General features: G+C 39.2%; 1 protein-coding gene across 1 annotated transcript in view; it reads left to right on the forward strand.

Annotated features, from left to right (window-relative positions):
- Positions 1,295-10,266, forward strand: part of LOC105172988 (brefeldin A-inhibited guanine nucleotide-exchange protein 1-like) — a 13,840-nt gene continuing 4,868 nt past the window's right edge. Inside the window, exons 1-9 of the mRNA XM_020697443.1 lie at positions 1,295-2,674; positions 3,265-3,582; positions 5,263-5,593; positions 5,805-6,227; positions 6,932-7,221; positions 7,379-7,652; positions 7,897-8,399; positions 8,500-8,821; positions 10,131-10,238. Of these exons, the coding sequence (XP_020553102.1) occupies positions 1,653-2,674; positions 3,265-3,582; positions 5,263-5,593; positions 5,805-6,227; positions 6,932-7,221; positions 7,379-7,652; positions 7,897-8,399; positions 8,500-8,821; positions 10,131-10,238 (3,591 nt within the window). The 5' untranslated portion in view covers positions 1,295-1,652. The remainder of the gene's footprint in view (positions 2,675-3,264; positions 3,583-5,262; positions 5,594-5,804; positions 6,228-6,931; positions 7,222-7,378; positions 7,653-7,896; positions 8,400-8,499; positions 8,822-10,130; positions 10,239-10,266) is intronic.

Genomic DNA, 10,266 nt, shown 5'->3' on the forward strand with positions numbered 1-10,266 from the left:
TTTGTTATTTACTTTATGTTGTTTAAATTCCTCAAGGGGACGTTACGCCTCTTGAGTTGCAAATTTCAGCTTTTCTAGTGTCTAGTGTAGGCAATAGGATTTATTTTTTTAAGCCTATTATAGGGGGGAATGAGTTCAAGAAGCTTGGTTTAGTGACGTGTTAGAGTCCCCCTCAAGGCGATCCCCTTGCTCTAGCATCGTTGATCATTGTATACGCATTTTCAGTTCAATGCAATTTGGTTTTCTGAATCCGCGTGCGCAATTTACTGTTTTGTGATTTGTTCCTCCCGACTCTGATATATTCGGCGCGCTGCATTTGTGCCGAGCGGAGGTATTGGCGGACGTAGTCAGCGGACTACTAGCCACACGACGCGCTGTGTGATAGGCGCCTCGTGAGACACGGGGAGGTAGTGACAATAAATAACAATACCGGGCGTGTACGTCGGCTCGGGACCTGGTGTGCATGCTCAACGTCGAGGTGAAATTTTTTCCCACAGACGGCGCCAATGATGTGGTCGAGGTTTTTTTGCTAGGGAATAAGTCGGGATTTTACCATGACGGAATTTTACACCAAGTGAAATATAATTTCCGCAAAATATGTTCTTCTCAAGAATGAGGGGTCTTGTCAATGAATAGTGACCTTGGATTAAAAAATTAGTATTTATAGGGGTGTTGAAAATTATATGGTGTGATAGGTTTTATGTACTTATGGTGTGCCTCCTATATATCCAATTACTCTTTTGCCCTTATAATTTTATATATTTTTTTACTAATGTATATCATTCTTGATGTGATATTCAACATATATAATGACAATTTTATATATAATTCTTATCCTTAACAATCATACAATGATAAGATTAAAATTTTCGTCATTTGATATAGTTTTACAATACCAAGTATAGAAACTTGGCAATTGTGAATGTGATGTTGGCGGGTAGTTTGTATCGTGAAAAATGGACGGTGACTATGGTGAAAAAGCAACCAATCTGAAGTGGAAGAACTGGCTGCTGGTAGTAGCAATAGCTCCAACCCTTGTCGATGTTGGTAGCATAGCAATGAGCTCAAAGCATGAAGGCTAAAATGGATGGTGACTATGGTGAAAACCAACCAATGTGAAGTGGAAGAACTGGCTGCTGGCAGTAGCGATAGCTCCAACCCTTGTCGGTGTTGGTAGCCTAGCAATGAGCTCGAAGCATGAAGGCTAAAGGCTTAGGTTAAGGGGGAGCGGCACGCAAGTGGTCACATATTTGGGTGAAAGACTAATAAGGAGATAATAATATTCTAGAAGTGAAGATTACGAAAAACAGATTTGGCTGGACCAAAATAAAAGTTGTTACAGAAATTTAAAAACAAATCACCCCAAAGGCTCAAGGGAAACGCCCGATCCGATTTTAAGTGAGGGAGCAATGGAATTACTTACAAGTTAGAACAAAGGGGGCGGGCTCCCTGATTATCGCCTGTGTCGGTCGGCACTGTCCTTTCACGTACCTACATTCGGACGCCGATGCTTTATCTATCCGTTTTCCATTTGAAACTTTGCTATCTTTTGGCTTCTTCATCCCTGCACGTAGTAATGGCTAATTAATCCAGGCCGCTGAGCCACCCAGCGCTGAATCTAGGTGTTTGGGGAGGTGGGCAGCAGATAGATTATGTCTGTGTCGCAAACCCTAGGTGGGGCGTCCCGCTGCGGGTGGGTTCTGGGTCCTTCATTGGACAAGATCATCAAGAATGTAGCCTGGAGGAAACACTCCCACCTCGTTTCCGCCTGTAAATCTGCGCTCGACAAGTTCGAATCTTTAGTTGATGCTTCGGATCCCACTTCCTGCTTCCCACTCTACGGCTTGTCTTCTTCCGACGGTGAGCTCCTCCTTCAGCCCCTAATCATGGCGGTTGAGTCGGGCTCCCCCAAGGTTCTCGAGCCTGCCCTCGATTGTGCATTCCGACTCTTTTCGTTGAGTCTCATCCGCGGCTGCGAAATCAAAGACAACTCCTCGATCATTTTCCGCCTTATTGACTCGGTCTGCAAATGTGCTGCCTTTGGAGACGACGCAATTGAGCTTGCCGTGCTCAAGGTCCTACTCTCTGCTGTGCGATCCCCTTGCATCTACATCAGTGGTGATTGCCTTGTCTATATCGTGAAGTCCTGCTACAATATATACCTGGGTGGCCACAGTGGTACCGTTCAAATCTGTGCTAAGTCTGTTCTTGCCCAGATGATGATTATTGTGTTCACCAGGGTCGAGGAAAATTCCATGCTTGTTAACTTCAAGAATGTGTCTGTATCTGAATTACTGGAGTTCGCTGATAGGAATCTTAATGAAGGAAGTTCCATCCATTTCGCTCAGAACTTCATAAATGAAATTGTGGAGTCCAAGGATAGCCCTCCTGATGTCAATTTGTCCTTGGATCTGCAAAATGGTCGCAATTTTCCGGAAGAAAAAGCTGATGAAGGACATGGCAAGTCTGTTGATGAGGCTGCTGATTTGAGCGGGTACAGTCAGATTAGGGAGGATGGTTTTATGCTCTACAAGAATTTGTGCAAATTATCTATGAAATTTTCGTCACAGGAGGATCCTGATGATCAGATCCTTTTGAGGGGAAAAATTCTGTCCTTGGAGCTTTTGAACGTCATCATGGGCAATGCAGGTCCAATCTGGCGTACCAATGAGAGGCAAGTACTGACTTAGCAACAGTTCTAGTGCACTTGCTATTATTCCCTGTTGAATCAGCGAGTAGAAGACATATTTGTTGAGGATTTAATGAAGTAAAAGATTTGAACATTTAGGTAAGGGAAACCAGACTCAACCAAATAGGGAGAACTGGAACTGCTACAAAAAAACTTAGATTATTATAAGATCAATGCACCTATAAAGAGTATAAAATCTCCACTGAATAGTTTAAGGGATCATGATGTAAAACAACATGTATCTAGATTATAATGTATTGTAATATAGATGCAAAGTTATGTTATAATTATTAGGGTAAAGCAGGAGCTACAGCCAGCCAACCAATATGTCATTTTTGGGCTTTTATGTTCAAGTGATGACTATGATGATTCAGATATCCTGATGGCCATAAGTTGCCTGCATTATCTTGAACTTTTCTGAACTGATAAACTCTTCATATAGTTTGGTATGGAAGAACGAACTGAAGAAAAGGCATCCATGCTTAGATAATGTCTTGGCTTGATTATTTTCATACGCTTTTTAATGAGGAGTATGATGTTTCCTCTGAATATCTAATGTGTTATTCTCTTACCAGGTTTCTTAGTGCAGTCAAGCAATACCTATGCTTGTCATTGTTGAAGAACAGTGGGCTATCTGTTATGACTGTTTTTCAGCTTCTTTGTGCAATACTATGGAACTTACTCTCAAAATATAGGTCCAGTTTGAAATCAGAGATTGGAGTTTTTTTCCCCATGCTGATTCTTCGTGTACTAGAGAATGTGCTTCAACCTAGTTTCTTGCAGAAGATGACTGTTTTGAGTTTACTGGAGAAGATCTCTCAGGACTCACAGATTATAATTGATACTTTTGTCAACTATGACTGTGATGTGGAGGCTCCAAATATATTTGAAAGGTACAGAGGACTAAGTTTTTAGCATTTGTTCTTTCTTTTGTTGTTTTTCGTCTGAATGTATTTGCTACGATCAACTGCCAATACTTAGATATCTTCACTATCAGTATAGTTCTTCTGCTGAAGCCGCACTGTTATTCCAGCTGCTTGTTCTGTTATGCTGGCGGCTACCTTTGGTAGTAACTAGTAAATATGAATATCACCCAAAAAAATCTTTAACCATTAAAGAATTATACGTGTAGTTCTAGCCGGTATTTCATATTATTTTATATGATGACCTCTACTTTGTTACTCATTTCTTACAACTGATGTATATTCATTGTAACCATGAAGCATTCAATTTAATTAAGAGGCTGTACAATCTTTCTTGCGGTTCTGTATATTTACATAAAATGTAGTGGTGAAATGAATTCACTTAGGACCTGAGAGTTTGCATTAGGAAGTTTACGGGGAAAAAAGGAAATTTTACCCAAGTTTGTAGATTTGTGTTATCTAGAATCAGAGAAGAAAACCTGCAACGGAGAATCCCATTCTTTTACTTCATGTTTCTTAATTCTCATAGCAATCCATCACCCGAGTATTGAAAGTTTTGAAACTAGTTGACCTTTCGTAGTCTGGAATACCAGAATAAGGTATCAGACTTCATATACGGAAATGGTTTTGCTACAAGTTCAGAAAATTTAGAACTTTGTTTGAAAACGCCCAGTGACACTATGTGACATAATATAGGATCGAGGACTTGTACCGTCTTAAATGAAATGCCTCGAACATCAAGAAAGAAACCTTCTCCATGAAGAAATGCCACCAAAAATATACAACTTGCATCACCTACACTTCATACTTGCCCCAATTTTTTTGCCTGTTCTTAATTTAGGAGGATAAAGCTATAACCATTGTATATAAGGAGGGTCAACATGGAGACAAATTAGAGCTCAAGTGCATCATTATTTTAATCTTTTTTTCTCGAGTATTGGAAGGACTGAGACCTTAACTTTTATTCTCCAAGCACAAATAATTTTCGGTTCTCCATTTAATAGCCACTCTGTCTCTTTCATTTGTTGAAGTTAGAGCCTTCTTGTGACTAAATTACTAAGTCCAAAGTATGATTTCTGTAAGTTGTGATTTTAGTTTTCATCTGGTGGTCCTGCCTTCTCATGCTGCTGTTGGAATTATAAGGAGAAAACATACTTCAGCATTCTTTGAAGTTATTTATAGAAAAGTGTTTGGTTGAGTTCATTATTGGTGCTGAGTCCTTTCCCTGTTTCCATATCATGAAATTGGTATTTTGATGTCTAATATGGATGTAAATAGTATAAAAAAGCTGCTGGTGCAGCCTTGCGTAATCAATAGGTGCTCTCAGTAATAACCGTGAAATCCTCATTTTATGCCAAGAGGAATTTCAGTATCCAAATTGCCCTTAATTTTTCTTTGTGTTTGCAAGATGTATCAACACATATGACTCTTGGCCACATACTCTTTTGATCTCACTGCTCTTGCACTTTCTCACATGCAACTTAACCAATTACCTTTCTCATTGAGCTGGTTTTCCCCCTAATTGTTTTGTTTATAAATTGTATTAGATCTCCTTTATTTCCTTCAGATATTTACAGGACTGTCAACTGCCTTCTTGCATTGTTCTATTTATTGTATTAAAACCTCTTTAACCCCTTCAGATACTTGCAGGACTGTCAATGGCCTTCTGAGAACTGCCCTAGGTCCACCACCTGGTTCCATTGCCTCTTTGTCTCCTGCCCAAGATATGACATTTCGTTATGAATCGGTGAAGTGTCTGGTTAGAATTATCAAATCAATGGGATCATGGATGGACCTGCAGCTGAAAGTTGGGGAACTTAATCCACCTAGGTTCTCTGATAATGAAAAGTTGACTGAGACTCCTACTTACCCAATTGATGATGCAAATATTGCTGATTACGAGCTGCATTCAGAAGCAAACTCAGAATTCTCTAATGCTGCGTCATTGGAACAGCGTAGAGCTTATAAATTAGAAATTCAGGTTCGCTTTTAAATTGTACTTCAACTGAATTTATCTATATCCTAAAGAATCTTTTTGCTGGTATGAACTTTTGCTGCTTGGCAAATGAGTGTGATGAGAACTTAATTATGTCTAAAAGTGCCTAATGCTGTAATTTTAGTCTGTTATTTTGGTAAAAAATTTAGAAAAATCTAGTATGCTATAGTGATTATCTCGACCGGAACAAATGCAGAAAGGTGTTGCGCTGTTCAATAGAAAACCTTCCAAGGGAATTGACTTCTTAATAAGCACCAAAAAAGTTGGAAGCTCTCCCGAAGAAGTGGCTTCTTTTCTCAAAAGTACTCGGGGCCTGAATGAAAGTATGATTGGCGATTATTTCGGTGAAAGAGAGGAATTCCCTATGAAAGTTATGCATGCATATGTAGATTCCTTCAACTTTGAGAAAATGGGCTTTGGTGAAGCAATCAGATTCTTTTTAAGAGGATTTAGGTTACCTGGAGAAGCACAAAAGATTGACCGCATCATGGAAAAGTTTGCGGAACGCTTTTGTAAATGCAACCCAAACTCATTCACCAGCGCAGATACAGCTTATGTCCTCGCTTACTCAGTGATCATGCTCAACACGGATGCTCATAATAGTATGGTGAAGGATAAGGTGCATTTCCGGATACTTTACCTTTCTCTAACTGAAACTTTCGTTTCTTCTCCTTTATTCAGTCAGTTTTTCCTTAAACATCTACTTTCTCTATCTCTCTTTTCCCCCGTATTTGGAAGGGAAAAAGTATATTGCAATAATTACAACCATGCTACTGGTTTCAGAAATAATTTGTTGATGAAATATTTCTAATATTGGTTAGTGTAGAAAGTCATGATCCTAACACAGGTAGCTTTCTTGATAGAAAATAGCTTCATAATCAGTTTCATGGGCCTAAATTTGATAACTTTTGAAGATTTTATATAAACTTCTATTGTTTCTTCACCACTTTCTTCCACAATCCATTTTGTGTTTCATTAACATTTGCTGTAGTTATCTAATGATAAGTTTCCTGTGTACGCAATTTGAAAACTCTAGTTATATTTGGTACTCTTCTACCTTAATATAAAAAGCAGGTTATGTCTTGAATTGTTCATGTATCCAAATCTTGAGCTCTTATGAATCCAAAGCCAAGTACCGTAGGTTGGATATGATACCTTCAAATTTCTTTATTGATCTCTAAGGAAGTTGGGGAAAGATGAAACTTAAAATTGTTCATCTGTTTTGGCTTGTTGTGTTTCCTTAATTCATAGATATTACCTCATTTGGTTGCATTGAGTACTGGCTCCTTTCTGACTGATATTGAGATTGGATTTGACTCTAAGATGACCAAGGCTGATTTCATCCGGAATAACCGAGGGATCGATGATGGCAAGGATCTACCTGAAGATTATTTGGGTGCACTTTACGATCAAATTGTAAAAAATGAGATTAAAATGAATGCTGAGTTGTCTGCTCCCCAAAGCAAACAAGGAAACAGCCTGAATAAACTACTGGGCTTTGATGGCATACTCAATCTGGTATGGAAACAGACAGAGGAAAAGCCATTGGGTGCAAACAGCAATCTAATAAGGCATATCCAAGAGGAGTTTAAAGCAAAATCTTCAAAATCAGAGTAAGATAAAGCTTCCATAGCTTAACTTGGTTTCTATGTTGTTGCTGTATTTTAATGCTTCTTCCTACTAGTGCCTTTTACCTGGATTACAAATGCCTACATGGATGTCTTCAGTGGAAAGCGGTTGTTTTCAAACCTCTTTCTTTTCACACTGCAGGGTTGTTTATTATGCTGTAGCAGATCCTACAATATTAAGGTTCATGATGGAAGTTTGCTGGGGCCCAATGATTGCTGCATTTAGTGTAACTTTGGACCAGAGTGATGACAAGGAAGCTACTGCTCAGTGCTTGCAGGGATTTCGGCATGCTGTGCATGTTACCGCGATGATGGGTATGCAGACCCAGAGAGATGCTTTTGTTACCACTATGGCTAAGTTTACTTACCTCCATTGTGCTGCAGATATGAAGCAAAAAAATGTAGATGCTGTCAAGGTACTATCAGGTTCACCTTTCTGGTCTTTCTTAATGAGCAAAATGCTCATGCAAGCACATGCATATACGTGTCCTTACCTACTGCTGAAATGACACCACCATGAGATATAACTATGTCAGTAATAATTGTCTTCCCATGTATGTTAAAGAACTTTTGAGTAGTTAATACTCTGCTTGTATGGCACAATAAATGAAGCTTTCCCGTTCTGTGGAAATGACTGGGAAAACTCTGTTGTCTTGGTAGGCTATCATATCAATTGCTATTGAAGATGGAAATTACCTTCAGGAAGCATGGGAACATATTTTGACATGCTTATCCCGATTCGAACATCTGCAGCTCTTGGGGGAGGGAGCACCTTCTGATGCATCTTTTCTTAATGCACCTATCTCTGAATCCGAAGAGATAACATTAAGAAACGCTAGTTATCCAGCTTTAAAGAAAAAAGGAACACTCCAGAATCCAGCTGTAATGGCAGTTGTTCGGGGGAGCTCTTATGATAGCACTTCTATTGGAGTCAACTCGCCTGGTCTTGTTACTCCAGAGCAGATCAACAACTTCATTTCAAACTTGCATTTACTAGATCAAATTGGGAATTTTGAATTAAACCACATCTTTGCTCATAGCCAAAGGTTAAACAGTGAGGCAATAGTGGCTTTTGTAAAGGCACTCTGCAAAGTCTCAATGTCAGAATTGCAGTCTCCAACTGATCCACGTGTGTTTAGCCTCACAAAAATCGTGGAAGTTGCGTAAGATTCTTTCCTAAATTTCAAGTAATGCTCTAATTCTTACTAACGTCCGCTAGAGATTGAGATGGGGGCAAAACCACTTGATGCTTCTGTTTTGCAGGCACTACAATATGAATCGCATAAGACTAGTGTGGTCCAGAATATGGAGTGTCCTGTCAGAATTTTTCGTGGCAGTTGGTTTGTCAGAAAATCTATCTGTTGCAATCTTTGTTATGGACTCATTGCGGCAGCTTGCTATGAAATTCCTAGAGAGAGAAGAATTGGCAAACTATAATTTCCAAAATGAATTTTTGAGACCATTTGTGGTTGTGATGCATAAAAGCTGTTCCCCGGAGATCAGAGAGTTAATAGTTCGATGCATCTCGCAAATGGTCCTCAGCCGGGTCAATAATGTTAAATCTGGATGGAAGAGTGTTTTCATGGTAATTTTTCCTTTTAAATGCGTTCTAGGTAGCTTGCCTGTTACACAATCCGCTCAGGTTTTTGCCTCCTTGTGATTAGCTTATGAAGAGAGTCTAGCTGTATTATATCAAATAAAGATATCATTATTTGGCCCACATATGAAAAATTCAACTTCTCTTTTCAATAGAAATTAATATCTCAACTCAGTGGATTACTTGTGTTAAATGCTTAACTGAATAATCAATTTTTCAGTACAACGACTACTCACTAGGTACTCCCTTTTAAGTGCTACAGTCTCTTGTTAGAACATGTGGTCATGGTCCCGAATACTTTAGTATGCATTATTCTTTTTTCCAAGTGAAGTCTGTTAGTGTATGGAAGTCGTCGATCTTGTATTTTGAACTACCACGCTCAACCAAAACTGCAAAATACCATAATGTCCTTAATTCCCACAAATGTATATGCAAGAGGGCTATCTGCATCAGTTGAAGTTAAATTATTTGGTATAGAATCCAACCCTAGGAACATATTAATCCTTGGTGATGAAGACGCAAGACAACCATCACCATACGTTCCATAATTGGCTTCATCACATCCTGGACCTCCCTCAACAAAGCTATGGTTATTAATGCAGGAAAGAAGCTAGGCCAATTAGGATCTCTAAAAGCCGGTTGCATGACACCCAAGTGTGTGAACTCACACCACGGACACAACCCACCTGGGACCAAGAAACATCCATCTTATCTACCATGTTTAACAAGAGAACTTTTGAATATGGTGCCTGCTTCTCTCATTGTGCCTGGTATTCTCTCTGGTTCTGTTGGTTGTCGGGTGGGATTTCTGGAAATGTTTCTTCTTCAGAAACAATGTATTTTGATTGTTGCTATATGGGAGTTTCTCATATATAGTGGCAGATGGTGAGTCTATGACATTGGTATGATGGAAGTTTGGATGCATCAGGCATATATGTTGGAAATCCATTGGTCTTTCACACTGGCAATTGCCTTAGGAATCAGTGTTTTCTGCACTAGGTTCTTGGTCTATTTGATTCTTCAGATACCTCAGATCTGGAACTGCTGTGGAGGTTCTTTGTTTCAGGCACTTGTCAGCTGCCAGTGTGGCTGTATCTTGAAATTATCTTTTGTGTGATATAGCTCATGGTTGCATAAGAAGGTTGGGTTATAGTGATATCTCACTGACAAAGTATCTAACTCTATTCTTCCTTTAATATCAGAACTTGCTTTGTGATCAAGGTTTTAGGGCGTTCTTGTAAAGTCTTAGTTGGTCCTTGCAAATTTTCCTTTCAAGTATAGTGTTCTGTGTTTGCAGGTTTTTACAGCAGCTGCAGCTGATGAAAGAAAGAGCATAGTCTTGCTAGCCTTTCAAACAATGGAAAAAATAGTGCGGGAATATTTTCCCTATATAACTGAGACAGAAGCATTAACTTCTACTGATTGCGTTAAGT

This window comes from Sesamum indicum, linkage group LG10, assembly GCF_000512975.1.
Source record: "Sesamum indicum cultivar Zhongzhi No. 13 linkage group LG10, S_indicum_v1.0, whole genome shotgun sequence".
Classification (NCBI taxonomy): Eukaryota; Viridiplantae; Streptophyta; class Magnoliopsida; order Lamiales; family Pedaliaceae; genus Sesamum; species Sesamum indicum.